This window comes from Mastigoproctus giganteus, chromosome 3 (assembly GCF_048544385.1).
Source record: "Mastigoproctus giganteus isolate SK-2022 chromosome 3, ASM4854438v1, whole genome shotgun sequence".
Classification (NCBI taxonomy): Eukaryota; Metazoa; Arthropoda; class Arachnida; order Uropygi; family Thelyphonidae; genus Mastigoproctus; species Mastigoproctus giganteus.
This window is the reverse complement of record NC_143577.1, coordinates 160,176,680-160,197,319: the sequence shown is the minus strand read 5'-3', so window position 1 is coordinate 160,197,319 and position 20,640 is coordinate 160,176,680. Positions and strand designations below refer to the sequence as shown.

Genomic DNA, 20,640 nt, shown 5'->3' with positions numbered 1-20,640 from the left:
GATGTGCCTAAAAACTTGCAACAACGTACCATTCCGCGTCGTATAGTTCCCATATAGTAAATTAGTTATCCACGAAAGCAATATTTATGATGTTATTTCAACGCTACCTACAATGCTGTGTGTTGTGACGTTACCTTCAACTGGCGGTTGAAACGTGAGTGAAATTTCAGTAGTTGACCATGTTGATGTTATAGAACACAGTGTGGTTTTTTTTTTTTATTTTTTAATTTTAATGCTGAGAGTTTGAGTGAAATATCTTACAAAGGGAAGACGTGTGTTGTTTACTCTACATTAATCTTAACACTCTCATAATCCGGTAAGTGGTTCTATGCTTTCTAGCACTGACATCTGACTGAAGATTTTATGAGATGTACCCTTTTATTAACATCTGGGCCCCTTGTATGTTAATTATTTGTTCTTAGTGTTCATCACCGTAAGAACGTTTGTCTTTAAGAGTTGGTATTTTTATTTTAATATACGTGGCTGCACTTAAAAGAGTAAAGTGATGTATTCCTCTGTCATTGTTGCCTGCGTTCTGCAGTGGATTGGCGCTTTACTGGAGGAAAAATCCCATTTTGAATAAAAAAAAATCATGTTGCCCACGCCTGAGACGACTATCTTCGACAAGTTTTATTGTGGTAATACTTATCTATTGTGACGGTGATAACTGAAAACACTATCTAGGGTTTTCAGCTCACTGCTAGGGCGTAATGTTTCCATTGGTAACCCTGGTTTCAAAAATAAGCAACTTTGCTGATGTACACAACGCTCTTTCAGGGGTTATTCACATTTATAAATTTAAGGGCATTATACAAAATATTCTTACGGGGAAGTAGATTTTCTAATAATAATGCCTGATTGCATTGTTGAGGCTGCATTTTTTTATTATTTTTTTTATTTCTTATATCTTGTCAAAAGCAGATTCAGGATGAAGCGGAGGATAGTAGTAATAGTAGTAGTAGTGGCATGTGATGCAAGAAAGCAAATGTATGAGCTTATGCAGTATCAGCCAAAAAAAAAAAAAAAAAAATCACACCATTCCCTCCAAATGCCTGTCCAGTTCCTCCTTAAATTTATTCAACCTATCAACTTCCACAACGACAGATGGAAGTTTGTTCCAGCAATTAACCACACGCTGGCTAAAGGCAAATTTCCGCACATCTATTCTACATCTGTCCTTTCGTAATTTGAATTTATGCCCCCTTAGGTTCGTAATCTGAACAAGTGGAAGGATCCCATCAGAATTCAGCGTGCTGAACCCATTCAAGGCCTTATACACCTCAATTAGATCACCGCGCAGGTGCCTAGTCTCCAGCCACTGCAATTTGCAGAACTTAAGCCTCTCTTGATAAGAGGATCCCTTCATTCCTCTCACCAATCTTGTTGCCCTGCTCTGTACACGCTCAAGTAAATCTACATCCTTCCTAAAATGAGGCCTCCAGACCTGTACGCAGTACTCAAGGCGTGGCCTGACCATTGCCTTATACAGAGGGATAATCACCTCCTTTTCCCTGCTAGCAAAATTCCTATATATCATTGACAAAACCCCATGACCTGCCCTGGCAGCCTGTCTGCATTGCTCAAAAAACTTCATATCTGCCTGCACAATTACTCCCAGGTCTTTTTCATTTTCTACCACCTTAAGTGTAGTACCACACAGTTGGTACGTTTCTCTGGGGTTACTTCTACCCATATGCAGTACTTTGCATTTGCCAAGGTTAAACTTCAGTTGCCACTTCTTAGCCCATCTGCCCAAATTATCTAGATCCTGTTGCAGTAGCACACTGCCATTACTGTCATTAACAACCCTGCCAACCTTTGTATCATCTGCAAACTTCGACATTAAGCCTGATATACCTTCATCAATATCATTGATAAATATACAAAACAACAGTGGACCTAACACCGAACCCTGTGGGACTCCACTAATAACATTAGTCCAAGAAGAACAGCACCCATTGATTACCACCCTCTGTCTTCTCCCACTCAACCATCCTTTTATCCATTGTAGCAACTTACCCTTAATACCATTCTGCTCGAATTTGTACAATAGTCTTCCATGTGCAACAGTGTCAAAAGCTTTCCTGAAATCCAAATATATGATATCAAAATTATTTTTTGCATCCAGTTCCTTTGTAACCACATCATAATATCCTATCAAATTTGTCAGACAAGACTTTCCCTTAACAAACCCATGCTGTGTCTGAATTATTGCTGCAGTCCTGTCTAGATGATCCTGCAATGCATCTTTAACCAGCGACTCCATTATTTTACCCGGAACAGAAGTTAAACTAACTGGTCTGTAATTACTCGTGTCACCCTTCGATCCCCCTTTGTGAATTGGGGATACATTTGCACATCTCCAGTACGTGGGAACCTCCCCTGAGTCCAAGGATGCTCTCATAATTATGGCTAAGGGTTTGCTTAGTTGCTTTGCCGCCTCCTTTAATATAACTGGATAGATCCCATCCACCCCAGGTGCTTTTCTTACGTTTAACTTCAACAATTTCTCTTCCACTTTGCTCTCAGTTATTACAAAATCATTAAGTATCCTGCTACAATTTGATAACCTTCTGCCATTTTCAAACCTTAATAATTCCTCACGTGTGAATGTAGATGCAGAATACTCATTCAGTTTGTTTGCTATCTGAGCAGGATCATCAACAGTCGAACCATTGATGTCAAGTGGACCAATCAGATTCATCCCCTTCCTTTTAGAATATATATAAGTAAAGAAATCCTTGCTGTTTTTCTTAGCATCTTTTGCCAAGGATTTCTCGTAATCTGCCTTCGCCTGCCGAACCTCCTTTGTGACCTGATTACAGATTAACTTATATCTGCCATAGGCTTCTGAGTCGCTTGATAATTTATATGCATCCCATGCATTTTTCTTCTCTGTTACGAATCTCATTAGTTCATTTGACAACAATTTAGGCCTAAACCTGGAACAATAGTTCTTAATAGGTATGAAACTTTTAGTAGCTTCCACGATTAAATCCTTGAATGCTTCCCACTTAGAATTTACTGTTGGTAACATCGTCAGTTGATCCCACTGTATAAAATTTAAAATTTTAAATGTTTATACTCCAGAACGACCACCAGGTCAGAGGAGTTTACAATAAATCTTGAATACAATTGTTAATCTTATTTAGCAGTCATGGGCTTGAATAATAGTGCACTCAAAGGATGTGTTCTACTGCACTCTTGCTTTGACCACTCAGTAGTCTATGAGCCAGGCAATTAAGCATCACTGGACTCAGATGTGGATAAGGAGAATTGGCACAGCAGACAGTTGGCCGTGTGGCTTTTTACTTTGGCCTTGAATGGGTTGAACACACTGAATTCTGATGGGATTCTTCCACTTGTTCAGATTACAAACCTAAGGGGGCATAAATTGAAATTGAGGAAGGACAGATGTAGTACAGATGTGTGGAAATTTGCCTTTAGCCAGCGGGTGGTTAATTGCTGGAACAAACTTCCATCTGTCGTGGAAGTTGATAGGTTAAATAAATTTAAGAAGGAACTGGACAAATATTTAGAGGGGATTGTTTTGTAATATATATATATATATATATATATATATATTTTTTTTTTTTTTTTTTGGCTGATGTTGCATAAGTTCATAAGCTTGCTTTCTTGCATCACATGCCACTACTACTACTACCATGCTGTCTATACCTATCACTGAGCAGCATGGTGACTGTAGTAAAAAACCAAACTAGGCCAAGCTTTTGCTGTGCTAATTTCCCTTTCCCCACCTTATCTGAGCCAGGGCAGCTGAATTGCCTGGCTCATACTCTCATTAGCATTAGTAGAGGCATATAATGCAAGAAAGAAACCTTATACAGCATCAGCAAAAAAAAAAAAAAAACCTTGTTCCAGCAATCAACCACCCTTCTGGCTGGTTGATTGCTGGAACAAGCTTCCATCTATCATTGTAGAGGTTGACAGGTTGAATAAATTCAAGGCAGAACTAGACAAGCATTTGGAGTGAATGGATGGGTGAATTGGGAAGGGTTTTTTTTATTTTTTTGGCTGATGCTGTATACGCTTGCTTTCTTGCATCCTATGCTAATGCTAATATGCATCCCATGCATTTTTCTTCTCTGCCACAAATCTCATTAGGTCACCTGACATCCATTTATGCCTAAACCTTGAACAGTAATAGTAATAGTGGCATGTGATGCAAGAAAGCAAGCGTACGAGCTTATGTAGCATCAGCCAAAAAAATAAAAAAATTCACACAACATTCCCTCTAAAGTTTTGTCCAGTTCCTCCTTAAATTTGTTTGACCTATCAACTTCCACAATGACAAATGGAAGTTTGTTCTACCAATTAACCACCTGCTGGTTAAAGGCAAATTTTTACACATCTATTCTACATCTGTTTTTCCTCAGTTTGAATTTACGCCCCCTTAGGTTTGTAATCTGAGCAAGTGGACGAATCCCATCAGAATTCAGCGTGCTCAACTCATTCAAGTTCTTATACACCTCAATCAGATCATCTTGCAGGTGGCTAGGTCTCCAGCTGCTGCAATTTGCAGAACTTAATCCTCTCTTGGTAAGAGGATTCCTTCATTCCCCTCACCAATCTTGTTGCCTTTCTCTTGATACGCTCAAGAAAATCTACATCCTTCCTAAAATGAGGCCTCCAGACCTGTATGCAGTACTCAAGGCATGGCCTGACCATTACCTTATACCAGGAGTGGCCAACTTAATTTGTGATGTGATCTACTTTTTTCCTTCAAAATGTGCTGCGATCTACCATCTCAAAAATTTCATTGCACAAGATGCACAAATCAAGGGATGACTGTATATTTAAAATTTGTTGTGATCAACCGAAATTAAATCCGCGATCACGATCAACTCGTTGGCCACCCCTGCCTTATACAGAGGGACAATCACCTCCTTTTCCCTGCTAGCAAAATTCCTATATATCATTGACAAAACCCCATGACCTGTTCTGGCAGCCTGTCTGCATTGCTCAGAAAACTTTATATCTGACTGCACATTTACTCCCAAGTCTTTTTCATTTTCTACCACCTTAAGTGCAGTACCACACAGGTGATACGTTCCTGTGGGGTTTCTTCTACCCATATGCAGTACTTTGCATTTGTCAATGTTAAACTTCAGTTGCCACTTCTCAGCCCAACTTCCCAAATTTTCTCGATCCTGTTGCAGTAGCACACTGCCATTACTGTCATTAACAACCCTGCCAACCTTTGTATCATCTGCTAACTTCAACACTAAGCCTGATATACCTTCATCAATATCATTGATAAATATACAAAACAACAGTGGACCTAACACCGAACCCTGTGGGACTCCACTAATAACATTAGTCCACGAAGAGCAGCGCCCTTTGATTACCACCCTCTGTCTTCTCCCATTCAACCATCCTTTTATCCATTGTAGCAACTTACCCTTAATACCATTTTGCTCTAATTTGTACAATAGTCTTCCATTGCAACAGTGTCAAAAGCTTTCCTGAAATCCAATTAAAAAAAAAAAAAAAAAAAAAACGGTAAACAGCAGCCATTGTCAACCCACTGCAGGATGGAAGTCTCCTCAACAATTCATGTTGAGAGAAATGGACCATAATCTGCCACGCTGGTCCAGTGCAGGTGTTGGCAGATCGTATCGACCGTATTTAGCAGTCAGGGGCTTGAATCCCAGTCTACTCAAGGAGCGTGTGCTACTGCACTTCTGCTCTTGACCACTCAGCTACAGGTGCAGTATGTGATATCAAAATTATTTTTTGCATCCAGTTCCTTTGTAACCACATCATAATATCTAATCAGATTTGTCAGACAAGACTTTTCCTTAACAAACCCATGCTATGTCTAAATTATTGCTGCAGTCTTGTCTAGATGATTTTGCTATGCATTTTTAATGAGTGACTCCATTATTTTACCCTTAAACTAGCTGGTCTAATTACTCGTGTCACCCTTCGATCCCCCTTTGTGAATTGGGGACACATTTGCACATCTCCAGTCCGTGGGGACCTCCCCTGAGTCCAAGGATGCTCTCATAATATATCCCACTGTAGGGACATTACCTCATTTAAAAAACAAAAAAAGAAAGAAAGAAAGAAAATCATCAAATCAAAATTGGTTTGCTCTTGTTGCCATATAGGGAAGGTGACTTAATATGGAAAAACATTTTTCTTAATAACCTAATAGCATGCATATGGCATTCCATTAAAAAACTGCCTTGCACTGAGTTTTGATAATTCCCTTTTTATGGACCCCGAAAAACTGAAGTAGCAGGGGTATTAAAATAGGAAATTGAACACATGACAGAAACTGAACAAATATTACCTAGGATTGGTGCTGGGACCCATCGTTGTCTTCTGTATTTATTAATGATATTGATGAAGATATATCAGGCTTAATGTATTAAGATTGCAGATGATGCAGAGGTTGACTGGCTCGTTAATGTCGGTCACGATATGCACCTGCAACAAGATCAGAAATATTGCAGATGTTTTGAGAAATTGCAATTGAAGTTTAACATTGACAAATGCAAAGTATTGCATGTGGATAGCGGTAATGAAAATAGGAAATTCTCTGAGTAGTACAGACAAGCTGCGAGGACAGCTCATGGGGTTTTTTTCAGTTATATACAGTAAGACCCCCCCCCCCCCATTATCTGCGGGAGATACGTTTCAAGACCTAGTTGGATGGCTGAAACCGCGGATATAAGCGAACACCTGCTGACCCCATATATGACATGATTTTCTTGTACATACATATGTATAATAAAGTTTAATTGATAAATTAAACACACAGTAAGACGTTACCAACATTAAATACAGTAATAATAAAGTACAGCAGACTCTCGATTTATTTACCGGGATTGGATTAAATGGGACACTTCAAGACCAAATGGTTAGTTTGATTTAGCGCGCTGTGTCCCGTTGCACCATAAAAGGACAAATTTTGTTTCATTATTTATGTCAGGGGTCGGAATTTTTTTTTATATAGTAACTTTTTTTTTTTTTTTTTTTTTTTAGAAATCATGAAAATGATGGGCAAATGCAAGAGTTGTGCTTTCAAATTAAACAAAAACTTCAAATTATTCAAAATTTGGAAAACGGTGCATCCGTTAAATCTCTAAAGAACCATTATAATGTTGGTGATTAAACCATATGCGACATTGTAAAAAATAAAGGGAAGCTATTCAATTTCAATTTAAAATCGACATCATAAAAAATACCTCTGATAAATTAATGGTACACCTGAATACCCCTCAAAAATTGAGTTTTAGTTGTTCTTTACAAATGAATGTTTATTTTATGAAAGCAAAATAAACATCATTTGGCTACTTAAAAGAAGACTGAGTAATAACTCTTCCCCAGAAAAAGAAGAATAACTCTTCCCCAGTTAAAAGAATGAGGAATAACTCTTCCCCATCTCTTCCATCATGCAGTATGACTGATGACTTTTGAGGTTATGATGAACATCATAGCGAGATCCAACCTTCCTTATGCTGACCACGCTAGCCCGGTGGGTAAAGTGCCTGCCCGTCAACCCAAAGGTCGCTGGTTCAAATCCCGCCTCGGCCTTGGATCAGAGTACTGCAAAAACCTTGGGAGGTGCATTATGGCCACAGAAGCCGATGCGCCAACAACTACCTAAAACAAACAAACCAATCTTCCTTACATTTCGAGGGTACAGCTCTAAAACAGTGTTTGCAGGCCGGCCGCTGTTAGTACACCGGACCTAACCTATTCGTAACTCTTTAGGAGGCTTCCAGATCAGCTAGTGTATAATCTTGCTATCTCTACTCTACCAGATGATGACTGGAGGGAGTCCGAGTAGTGTGTATGTGGGGGGCATTGTCGAGGCCACGTTATGTCAATGATCTGGATATATTCTTACTATGTGTACGCCATTTCCAAAAATTTCATTACTTCATACAGCATGTCCCCCCTCCCCACTTTTTCTTACTATTGAATACACCATGAATTGTCAAACTAATAGAGTAAGCTTATCTGCAAAAAGATCTAAACCTCCCAAACACTTCCTTGTTCATTTCATAAATATACATGGTCTCAATTCTAATCTCAACGATGTCCATTTCCACTTTCAGTCTTCCAAACTCCACTTACTTTTTCTCACAGAATCTCAGTTATTGGGTGATTCAACTACTGCTCACCTCAGTTGCCCAAATTATTCGCTGTATGATTCTTTTCACCTCAAAGGTGGTACTTATGCATATGTTCGTACCAATATTCCCTGTCAGAGACTTGGTAATTTAGAATCTCATCTTTTCGATCTTCTCTGGCTTAAAATCTCTCTACCTCATTGTGTAAAATTCATCTGTTGTCTCTACCATTCTCCCAACTCCACTAATCACTTGGATCTCTTTGACTTCCTCTCTTTGCAACTTGACTTTCTTCAGTCCAACTTTCATAACAGTTAGGTAATTTTCCTTGGTGATTTTAATGTTCACAATTCCAGCTGGCTTCCGTTTTCTAGTCACACTGACCCAGCTGGTCGAGATGCCGAGGCTTTTGCAATTACTAATGACCTTGCACAGATTGTTCATTTACCTACAAGAATACCGGACAATCCTAACCATGCAGCCAACACACTAGATCTTTTTCTCACAAACAACCCTTCTAAGTACGCGGTTGAAATGAGTGGTCTTTTAGGTACCTCTGATCACAACTTGGTGATTGTCTCTTCTCTAGTGGAGCCTTTATCTCATGGCTATTCCCAACCTCATATTGTTTGCATTACAAGAATGCAAAATGGGATGACCTGCAAAATTTCTTTGGTCGGACTACCGTTTCAAAACTTCTGATGTCAACGTTTGCTCTGATCGTGTCAGTGAAATTGTTCTTGTAGGAATGGAATCCTCTATTCCACATTAAAATCTCGTCCTTTAGTTAAACCTTGGTTTTCCAATTAAAGTGCTCAGGCTGTTCAAGAGAAGAATATTGCATATCGTAATTGGCTTGTTTCCAATTCTTCAGTTTCATTTTCTGCCTACACCGAAGCACGCGACAATTGTAAAGCAGTCATTAATTATTCCAAACTAGATTTTGAACAGGTTAAGAGTAGAAAACTTGCTTCTTGCCCTAATAGTAGCTGAACATTCTGGTCTCTTGCCAAAGCTATTGGCCGCAAATTTTGCTCATCACTGCTCCCACCTCTGTCAAAACCAGATGGTTCTGTTGTCACTTCAGCCAAGGATAAAGCTGACTTGCTAGCATCCCATTTTTCTTCCAACTCATGTATTAATGATCTTGGTAAAACACCTCCTACCATTCCCAACAGGCTCCAATTAAATGCCTCCTGTAATCTTCTGTCAGAAGGATTTTGACAAATCTCGATGCTAAGAAAGCTCCAGGTCCCAATGGCATTTCTCCACTTGTTCTCAAAACCTGTGCTCCTGAACTTACTCCTGTTCTTTGCCGCCTTTTTCACTTTCTTATTCCAAAGGTGTTTCTCCTTCTGGTTGGAAATTTTCTCATATCTTGCCAGTTCCTAAAAAGGGTGACAAATCCCTGCCATCCAATTATCATCCCATTGCAATTACTTCTACTCTTTCTAAAGTAATGGAGAAATCAATTAACCGGCAACTCTTAATCTACCTAGAAACCTTTCATCTGATCAACGATCGCCAGTATGGATTCCGTCAATGTCGATACACTGGTGATATTCTGGCTTATGTTACCCATTTATGGACAAATTCAATGGAAAAGTTCAGTGAAACACAAGCAGTTGCTCTTGACATCTCAAAGGCTTTCGATCGTGTTTGGCATGAAGGTCTTCTAAACAAGCTGCCGTCTTATGGTTTGCCAACTGTTTTTTGTAATTGGTTATCCAGTTTTGTCTCTGATCGCTCATTGAGAGTTATAGTAGATGGCTCTCTGTCTTCTAACTTCTCCACTAATGCTGATGTCCCCCAAGGTTCAGTTCTTTCCTCCACTCTTTTCCTCTTATATGTTAATGACCTTCTTCCATTCACTGGAAATCTTATCCATAGTTTTGCCGATGATAGCACATTACATTCCACTTTCCATTTTGAAAAACCTTGCCCTGCTTAATCAGCTTCAACTTCTCGAATATCAGCTACCAATTCCTGAAATGCCTGTCTCCAGGTAATTCTCCAGTGGTGTTAAAGACAACTTAGTTGATTTCAATCCTTCTAAAACTTAGTCTTGTCTTATATCTCACAAAAAGGATTCTTCTTCTCCTATGCTTATCTTTGGTGACACTCCGATTTTTAGGCAGAATGATATATCTCTTTTGGGGATTACTCTGACTTGTAATCTCTCTTGGTACAAGAACATTACAAATATTGCTTCCTCTGCATCTAAAAAACTTGGTTTTCTCTTTCGCTCTCAGTGTTACTTTTCTTCCAAACAGCTGTTCACTCTGTACAAATCGCAAATGATTTTTTATGCACGTGCCAGGACAAATAGTCTCTCCTTTTTTAATATCTTGACACATATACACATCATGTTATTTCCAACCTGTGATCAAGATGGCTCATTGAAAAGCCTAATCAGCTTAAGGAAGGAAAGTTTCTTAAAATTGTTTTTTAAAATTTTCTTCTCGATTTATTTCATCGCTGTGATCTTAATTTATTTTATTGCCATGATCGATTTTTTGGTTGTAATTAATTTTGACACTTCTTCTTTCACTCATAGTTTTGTGGGGATGGTTTTATGTGTTTTGGGGTCCATTCATTTCCGGGGCTGCATTGAATCATTCATGGTGCTGTCAGTGCAAGAATTCATTAAATTATTTTATCTGTCTACATTTGGAGAGCATCGTTCTGAAGTCATTATAAGTTCCAGGTTGAGGTAATCTCTTTTATTCTTTTAAATATCGTTACAGCGTAGAACCTATTGAGCCTTGTAGCTCTGTTTTCATTGTAATCATTATAAATTGATAGACTGATCTTATTATACACATTGTTTATTGACACAACTCTCGATGCCACAGCTGAAAATATTTTGGTACTGGTCCTCCATGAATGAATGGTATTATGTATGTTGAAAGATCAGTTTTGGATTCGTGTCATCAAAGTAGAACACTTCTTGTTGGGAATCCATATGTTTCTTAATGATAGGAAACAACTAATATAGGTAGTCATAACAAAGCAGTAAAAACTTTATTTGTTATTTATATAGCCAAAAATCTCTAGTAATCAGCATACAGTATTTATATTCTAAGCACAGTCGCAAATTACAGTAGGGGGTTTTTTTTTTTTTTTTTTTTTCTCCTTTTCTTGCAATCCATATTAAAAAAAAATCCTGATCCTTTGTGCAATTAAAAACATGAACTACGGTCGGTTTAAAATAAAGTTGTCATCTTAAACAGAAATCAGTGCTATGATATATGAAATTAATATATTAAAAATATGAATTTAAAAATCTCACAAACAGTATTTAAAAAAAAATACATTTTGCAATCAGATTACTTTAATATAAATTGTTTAATATAAACTGGCATCATTAATAGCCCATTAATGTGTATAAATAAATACTGCATACAAAAATACAGTCGGACCTCTCTTTAAAGAACTTCTATATAGAGAATTTTTTTGATTTTCCCTTGATTATTACATTGAAAATAGTTTCCATATAGCGAAGAAAATTTCCCTTTAACAAACTGATTTTAAGAGACCTGGGTATGCATTGTTTTCACCTCTGAGGTGCCTCTATTTGCCTTAAGCAAATAGAGGTGCCTCCGTAGCAAGGTGGGTAGGAGCAGCAGTGCGTAGCACACTCTTCTTGATTAGACCGGGGTTCGAGCCCGTGCCCACCAAATACGGAGGATGTGGAAAGGTCAGGGAATGACCACCGCATATCACCTGAGCAATATGGCCTTAGTTGCTAATGCTCCTAAAAATAAAATAACAACAACATAAGCAAATAGAGCTGATACTGTAGAAAGCACAAATTAAAAGATAAAAGATTAAGAATTAAGAGCTAAACATTCCACAATTTGCCTATAAAATCTATGGGCCTATATACAACTGCCTCTACTGTACCGAGAAATCGTGCTAATCAGTTCCTGTCAATGTCCACATCCATTTGCAAAGATTAATGCATATTGCTGATGCAGACATTGGATTTGGTCAATGACAGCAAAAAACAGACCAAACACTGGTCTGTTTTCTGCTGTAAGTACCCTGTTACAGAATTAGGAGAGAGTGATTTTCCTCTTTCCTAGAAATTCACATGTTGTTTTGCAGAAATGAGTCATCCACACTTTCATTAAATTTCACCTGTCTCTGTTTACATTTTAGGTATAAGTGGTCCCTAAATCAGTTTTATTTGAAGCTGATGTGCAAGTAACCTTACAATGTCTAAGAAGAACTCCTTGGGTGTAGGAAAAAGTGTAAGTGCTTAATAGTGTACATCGGGATGTTAAAAAAAAAAAAAAAACGAAATTGCTTTAAAATTTGGGATCCCTGCCAATAATGTGTCAACCATTCTGAAAAACTGTGTTTTGGTTCTCAAAATGTTTGAAGAAACAGGACCCAGTCAGAAGCTTGCAAAATTATGCCTGTATGAAGATGAAGCCCTTATTAAGTGGGTGAAATTGATTCGAGACCAAAACATGCCAAATCAGGGCCATTAATAAAAGGAAAGGCTGTGGAGTAAGCATCTTTTTGAGTCATAAGACATTCCAAGCCAGTTCTGGTTGGCTGGACAAATTTAAAAAGTGCCATGGCTTACTAGAAAAAGTTATTTCTGGGGAAAATGGAGTGTTAAGTGAATATTCAAGTGACACCAACATTTTGGAGAGTATTCAAAGAAATAGTGACAATATTGACAATCAGTTGGATGAAAATGAGGGCAATATTAAACCTTCCAAACATGAAATGTTAGCAGCATTTGAAACATTGCGTTGAGGCCTTCACTGTGAAGAAAATGTGCCATAAAATATATTTGAGTGTTTAAACAAATGCGAACATTTTTATGAATAATGTACAGTAAAATCCAGTATGCAACAAAAAATAACCAAATATTTTACGAAATAATTCTTAAAAGTGCACTAAGTACGCATCTTGTAAGTAGTCATTTCTTAATATGTATGTATTAATAAATTAATTGTTTTAATATGTTAAAAAATTTATTTATTCTCACTTATTTCTGATTTATTTCCCATCTTTTACTATTTTTTTGAATGTTGAATTACAGTATTTTTTATTGTGGAAAAGGTCATATTTCTTTACAACAAAATTTCTGTTTAACGAATTTTTTCATGCGAATGATCGATTTCGTTATATAGCGGTCTGACTGTATGTTTGACCTGAAAACTTGACCCTGATTTTTTCCATAAGCCTAAGCCCAGTGAATGCAGAAACCTTGCAATTGACAACATCCTACTTTAAATATCTTAAATTTTGTTCTCAGGCATTTTAAGGCTGTGCTGTGTGCATGTTGGAAATAAATTATTTAGATATTAATTGTAGAAGCTGCAAATTTGATCATAATATACAATACATTTTTAATGTACACTTTTCTTTTAGGTCAAGAAAAGCTAAAAAATGGATGAAGATGACTTTATTAAGCTTCCAATTGAAGAAAAGTGTCAGCATAAATTATGGAAAGCTCGTGTCACTGGCTATGAAGAAGCCGCCAAGCTCTTTCAGCAGCAAGATGAAAAAAGTCCTGAATTTTTAAAATATTTAGGCTTGGTGAAAAAGTTTGTAATTGATAATAATGCTGTTGCCCAAGAAAAAGGCTTAGCTGCTGTGTTAGCATTTGTGCAGAATGCTGCATGTGCTGGAAAAACTTGTGGAGATGTTATGAATGGTATAGTAACCAAATGTTTGGGTGCTCCAAAAGTAAAGACAAAAGAACTTGCATTAGAAATAACTTTGATGTATGTTGAGATAGAAAAGCAGGAAATGGTTCAGGAAGAGTTAATAAAAGGATTAGAGAATAAATCTCCAAAAGTCGTAGCAGCATGCATAGTTGCTCTTAGAGAATCTCTCAGAGTGTTTGGACCACAAGTCATTACCATCAAGCCTCTTGTAAAGCTTATTCCTAAACTTCTAGAAGATAGAGATAAAATAGTAAGAGAAGAGGCAAAAGTCCTCTGTGTTGAAGTGTATCGTTGGATTAGAGATGCAATTAAACCTCAGTTGCAATCACTGAAGCCTGTTCAGTTAACTGAACTTGAAAGTGATTTTGAGAAAGCTGGATGTGAAAAACCAGTGGTTATTCGTTTTCTTCGATCTCAGCAAGAAGTTCAAGCTAAACTGGCTGCAGATACTGGAGGCACAGAGGAAGGAGAGGAAGACATGCCTTCTCATCATCCAGAAATTGATCCATATGATTTAATGGATACTGTAGATATACTTTCAAAACTTCCAAAGGATTTCTTTGAACAGTGCGAAGCTAAAAAGTGGCAAGAACGAAAGGAAGCTGTTGAATGCCTTTATCAGTTAACGACACAACGCAGATTAGAGCAGAGTGATTATGGTGAGCTTGTAAGATCTCTCAGAAAAATTATTGTAAAGGATACGAATATATTGGTTGTATGCCTTGCAGGAAAATGCTTAGCAAATTTGGCACTTGGATTACGTAGAAAGTTTCAACCTTATGCAAGCCACTGCATTCCTGCAGTTCTTGAGAAATTCAAGGAGAAAAAACAAAATGTGGTGCAAGCACTAAGAGAGGCAATTGACGCCATTTATCAAACAACATCTTTGGAATTGATGCTTGAAGATGTTCAAACTGCTTTAGAGAGCAAAAATCCTCAAGTCAGAGGAGAAACGGCAGCATTTTTATCAAGGTGTTTTGCTCAATGTGTGCCTGCACAGTTGAATAAAAAGTTGCTTAAACCTCTTTGTGCTTCTTTGATAAAAACATTAAATGATACAGACGGAAATGTGCGTGATGCATCTGCTGAAGCTTTAGGCACAGCTTTGAAGGTTGTTGGAGAAAAGATTCTCAGTCCTTTCTTACAGGAAATAGACCCTATTAAAATGGTCAAAATAAAAGATTGTTGTGAAAAAGCTGTAGTGATCAGTGCTAATAAGAAGTCTGCAAGTGCCACTCAAGCAAAATCAACTTCTGCAGTACCAGCTGAACAGAATAGTACAGACAAAGTTCCAGCAGTGGTGGTAGCAAAAAAGACAACATCTGCCCCTGTTTTGTCCGTTAAACCTAAACTAGGAACTTTTACCAAAACAACTAAAAAAGGTAGTGCTTCAAGGAGAATTCCAGATATCCACGCTGCAACAGAGTTCACTGAGAAAGAACTCACAGATGAGGAAGTAATAGCACAAGGTTCTACTTTACTACCTGACGATGTTTTGGCGGGACTGGGGAGTGCAAACTGGAAAGAACGTTTATCTGCCACTGAGAAATTCCTAGATATTGCACAGCAGATGGATAAGAATTCCATTCCCTCTCAAGTTTTAATACGGATTCTAGCTAAAAAACCAGGCTTCAAAGAAAATAATTTTCAGATTTTAAAGCTGAAATTTGAAATATTGACATATATAGTTGAGAATGCAACCATCTCACATTACACAGCAGAATGTTGCCTCTCTGATTTAGTGGATAAAATAGGTGATCCAAAGAATGGTATATCTGCTGGTGCAGCTCTGACAGCCTTTGCTGAAGCCATTAATCTTGAATATATCGGTCAAGAAGTTTTGCGACTAGCATTTTCTCAAAGAAATCCCAAAAATCAGTCAGAAGCTTTGTTATGGTTAGCAAATGCAATAAAAGAATTTGGACTTAAACTACAAGTAAAAGATGTAATTGATAATATAAAGAAAGCATTCTCCTCAACAAATCCCACTGTACGTAATTCAGCCCTAGCTCTTTTAGGAACATTATATTTCTATGTTGGAAAACAAATAAGGACATTCTTTGAAGATGAGAAACCTTCATTACTACAACAAATTGATACAGAGTTGGAAAAAATAAAGGACTCAAAACCGCCACCTCCAATTAGAGGTCTGGCATCTAAAACAGGTATTTCAGTATCTGCTGAAGGAGATGAATCAAATGAAGCTTTGTCTGTTAATATAGCAGACTTGGTACCAAGAGTGGACATTAGTCCACAGATAACATCAGGATTAATATCAGAAATGGGAGATAAGAATTGGAAAGTGAGAGAAGAAGCACTACAAAAATTATCAGGAATTTTAAATGAAGCAAAATTCATTACTCCTAATCTTGGAGAATTGCCCACGGCTTTAAGAAATAGACTTACAGACACAAATAAAAATCTTTCAATTCAGGCACTTACAATATGCCAAACTGTAGGCATAGCCTTAGGTCCCCATAGTAACAAGCACATACGTATTTTAGGTCCTGGAATGTTAACAGCTTTGGGGGACAGCAAAGTTAATGTAAGAAATGCTGCACTTCAGTGTCTTAATTCTTGGGTTGAACGTTGTAGTCTCTCAGCATTGTTTGAAGGAGAAATTATTAGTACGGCTTTGCGTTCTGATAATCCATACTTACGAATTGAATTGCTAGGTTGGTTAGCAGAAAAGCTTTCTGAGGCAACGTCACTGCCAGCTACTGAACTGAATCTCTGCATAACACCAGTTCTGTCTTGTTTAGAAGACAGAAACAATGATGTGCGTAAGAAGGCACAAGAAAGCTTGCTTCCTTTCACAATGCACGTTGGATATGAAGCAGTTTCCCGTGCTGCAAATAAGCTGAAGCCTGCTTCTAAAAATATAGTGATGACCCACTTAGAGAAAATTAAGCCTAGTCTTCCTGAAAAGGGCCCATCTAAACCAAAGAGTAGTGCCAAAGGTGTTATTAGCAATGCTTCACCTCCACCAACAACTATGGCAGAAAATGATGATGCCATACCCGTTGTATCAGGAATTGGAAGAGGCAAGCTAAATCGTAGTGCTTCAAAGTCAAAACTCACTCTCAAAGCAGGAAATGTTCAGGCTTCCAAAGGAAGTAAGAAGGAAGAAGAAGTAGATACCTCACCACCTCTGGTTGCAAATAACTTAAAAGAGCAACGCCTAAATGATGAAAAACTATTACGTGTTCTCCGGTGGAACTTTACAACTCCCAGAGAAGAATTTTATTCTCAGTTGAAAGATCAGATGATTACTGCTTCTTGGGGACGTACTCTGGTTGCTAACAGTTTCCATAATGATTTTAAGTACCACATAAAAACTATTGACACTTTAGTTGAATGCATCTCGGCTAACCTAGATGCCACTGTGTCTAATTTAGATTTGATTTTGAAATGGTTAGCATTGAGATTTTTTGATACAAATCCCAGTGTTTTGATTAGAGGAATAGAATACCTCCAACAGTTATTTGAAGCATTAATAAATTGTAATTATCGCCTTTTAGAGCCTGAAGCAGCTTCTTTTATACCGTACTTAATACTTAAAATGGGTGATCCAAAGGATCCTGTTAGAAAAGGTGTGCGTGAGATAATTAAACTTATGTGCCAGATATACCCTTCCAGTAAAATGTTTTCTTATATAATGCAAGGTCTTGCTTCCAAAAATGCCAGACAGAGAGCTGAGTGCCTAGAAGAACTGGGATATATGATAGAATCTTATGGCCTTTCCGTATGTCAACCTTCTACAGCAGTAGCTTTAAAAGAAATAGCCAGACAGATTGCAGATCGTGATAACAGTGTTCGCAATGCAGCTTTAAATTGTGTAGTTCAGGCATACTTTCTTGAAGGTGAGAAAGTATATAAGTATGTTAGCCAGCTTGCAGACAAAGATATGAGTTTGTTAGAAGAAAGAATCAAGCGATCATCAAAAGTCAGAAATGTAATGCAGAAAGAATTCCAGAAGGATACCAGTTCTTCACCTCAGCTTAGCAAAAGCCCTCTCCAGCATGTTGATTCTGTAGAGGTATTGCACCGAACGGCCCCAAAAGGTCGGATCCCGCGTCCACGTTCCACAGGTCCTCTAACTCTAGAAGTAGATGACATAGAACAGATGTTCAAGTCTAAAGAGCCTGAAACAAAAATTCCAGACCACATAGAAGTAAATGCTGATGAAATTCTCAGTCTTCCAGATATTCAGTTACCTCAAACAAGGCTACGACCTCCTGCATCTGCTGTTAAACTCTTAAATAACTCTGCAGAAGTGAATACTGCATTGAATTTAGTTATGTCTCAGCTTGCTGCCCAAGAAATTCCTGTTGTTGTAGAAGCTTTTGCCCAAGTTGATGAGGTTCTAAGACAGGATGACAGAGCTGAGGCAGTTCTGGGAACTCGAGTAGATCAGTTACTAGTAATGGGTGCACTTCAATACCGCCTTGCTCATAATAAGCATATGGCTGATGAAAATATCTGTAAGGCAGAAGTTTTAAAGTTGTATAGATGTGTTACAATGACTTTGTTATCCTTATTCGATAATAAGTCATTAGCAAAAAAAGCTAGTCGTGATGTTCTACGAGATTTAATACCACACCTTATTACAGTTATGCAAGATGCTCGTCTTAATGAATTACAAGAAGGACCTCAAATTGTTCGGTCAATTAATGTTTTAATTGTTCGCATTCTACAGCGTTCTAACCCAAGTCAGATAATGAGTGCTCTCATCAAATTGCTTCATGATTGTGTTGGAAATATGAATGCTTCAGAACGATTCACAGAGCTGGTAATGAAATGTTTGTGGAAAATGCTTCGCATGATGAATCAATATATAGATGAACTGGATATTGATAGAATATTACTTGACCTTCATGTTTTCCTGAAAACATACCCTTCCTCCTCTTGGCGAGACCGGCCTTCTGACACTCCCATTAGAACTATAAAGACAACTATTTATACGCTTATAAATTACAAGGGTGAGGACATAATGAAACATTTAATGTTAATCCCAAATAGACAAGAGTCTGATCTTGTAAATTATGTACAGAAGATCCTTCATCTAAGGAAAGATGGGGACAGGAGAAAAGAAAGGAAAGGATCTAGCACATCACGAGGACATCATCAAAGCCATGAACAAGATGGAATTTCAGAACCTGGTAGTGGGTCAAAAAAGTCAAAGAGTTCACCATTGAAATTATCAAAATCTACTCATGAAGCATTAACTGAAATTTTTAAGAAGATTGGGTCAAAGGAGCATACAAAAGAAGGTCTGCTGGAATTGTATGAATTCAGACAACAACATCCAGAAGCAAATATTGAACCATTCCTTCAGAGGTCATCAGAATTCTTTAAGAATTATATACGGGAAGGAATAAAAGGTATTGAACAAGAAAAAGCTGCTCAAGGACAACAAGTTGACATTTCTAATCCTTCCCCTGATAAGTTCTCCTTTAAACCTGAAACTCGTATAAGTAGTTTTGGTGTGCCAGATCATATGTCATCCAACAGGGAATTAAAAACTTCTGTTACAGATAACTGGATCCAAGGATATCCTCCAATACCTCCAAATTCAGAAGAAACTACACCAATGGATTGGATAGAATGGCTGAAAATTTTTGTGGCTCGTATTGGAATGGATACTACCAAATATGATGATCCAGCATTTCTTCAGCAGTTATTGGGAAGTGTCCCCGCAGTGAGTGAAAATAGCACTGGGATGCTATCCAAAGAAGAAATGGAATCCCTCTTTCAGGATGTTGAGAAACTCAAACGTATTTTAGAGGACATAAAACAGCAAAACAAGATTCATATAAAGTGATACACTGGTGTGTTCAATCCTACAGTAAAGAAAGACTACAGGTTTGTCATTATTCTAATTTACATTTTGTACAAATGTATTATTTTAAGACAGTGTCCTATGAGAAGAATTTATGGCATAGATTTTAAAACATGCTGGGCCACAGAAGAGTATACGTTTTTGTAATATATTTTCTTCATGTTTAATTTTTATAAGTTAATGTTTCTCTGTTTTGTAATGTAAAATATTCTAAATGTTATTGGGCCAAAAACCAAGCTGCAAGTTATATCTTATACATAATATAATGTCTTTATCATTTAGTAATAATCATTCCTTGTTTGAAGTAGATGCATTCCTTCATAATGACTTTGGTTTCACCAGAAAAAATTGTGAACGAGCGTTCTTATAAAAAAAAATTAGGAAATGGTTAAAAAATTATTTTTCATAAGTGTGCACTTTACCAGAATATGATAGAACATTTTATTTGTAATTCTGTAGAAATATTCATACAGACCTAAGGTCTCTGTGCTGTTATTTAGCTCTTGATTTTGTGAGTGAACACATGACTGTTATCTGCAAAGTGAACCTGTTAAAAGGTTTATTTTTCTGTTTCTTCATTTTTAATTACTTAGACATTTATTTTTAGATATCTAAAACAAGATTATATTCCCAAAATCATTACAAAGATAAATTTTTTGACAATTCTTATGCTGTGAAGAAGTGATTTCATTTTAAAAGTCACAAGAAATAGCCCTTTGAGCTCTAAGTAGTTTATTTGTGTTTTCTGAACATTGTGTTTTTTCATTAAAGGCTTTTTTTCCATGATCAGATTTTGACAATACTAAACTTTATCATTAAGAAGCATCATGTTAAACATTGCTTTTTTTTCCCCCTCTATATTCATTACAGAACATTTCTTTTATTGAAAAACTATATTGTTATCAAAAATTATTTGGTTGCCATGATGAGAAAATAATTATTGTAAAACACAATACTTGCATAGAAATAACTGCCAGTATTTTTTTTTTTTAATAAA

At 37.1% G+C, this 20,640-nt stretch overlaps 1 protein-coding gene across 1 annotated transcript; it reads left to right on the top strand.

Moving 5' to 3' along the window:
- The first annotated feature begins 215 nt into the window (after positions 1 to 215).
- Positions 216 to 19,763, top strand: msps (msps cytoskeleton-associated protein 5). The gene is made up of 2 exons (XM_090369469.1): positions 216 to 316; positions 13,503 to 19,763. Exon 2 carries the CDS (start codon positions 13,521 to 13,523, stop codon positions 19,623 to 19,625), a length of 6,105 nt encoding a protein of 2,034 aa, XP_090225595.1. The 5' UTR covers positions 216 to 316; positions 13,503 to 13,520; the 3' UTR covers positions 19,626 to 19,763.
- The last annotated feature ends 877 nt before the right edge of the window (positions 19,764 to 20,640 follow it).

Coding starts and splice junctions, on each gene's coding strand:
- msps (XM_090369469.1), top strand. CDS start 13,521: ATGGATGAAGATGACTTTATTAAGCTTCCAATTGAAGAAAAGTGTCAG.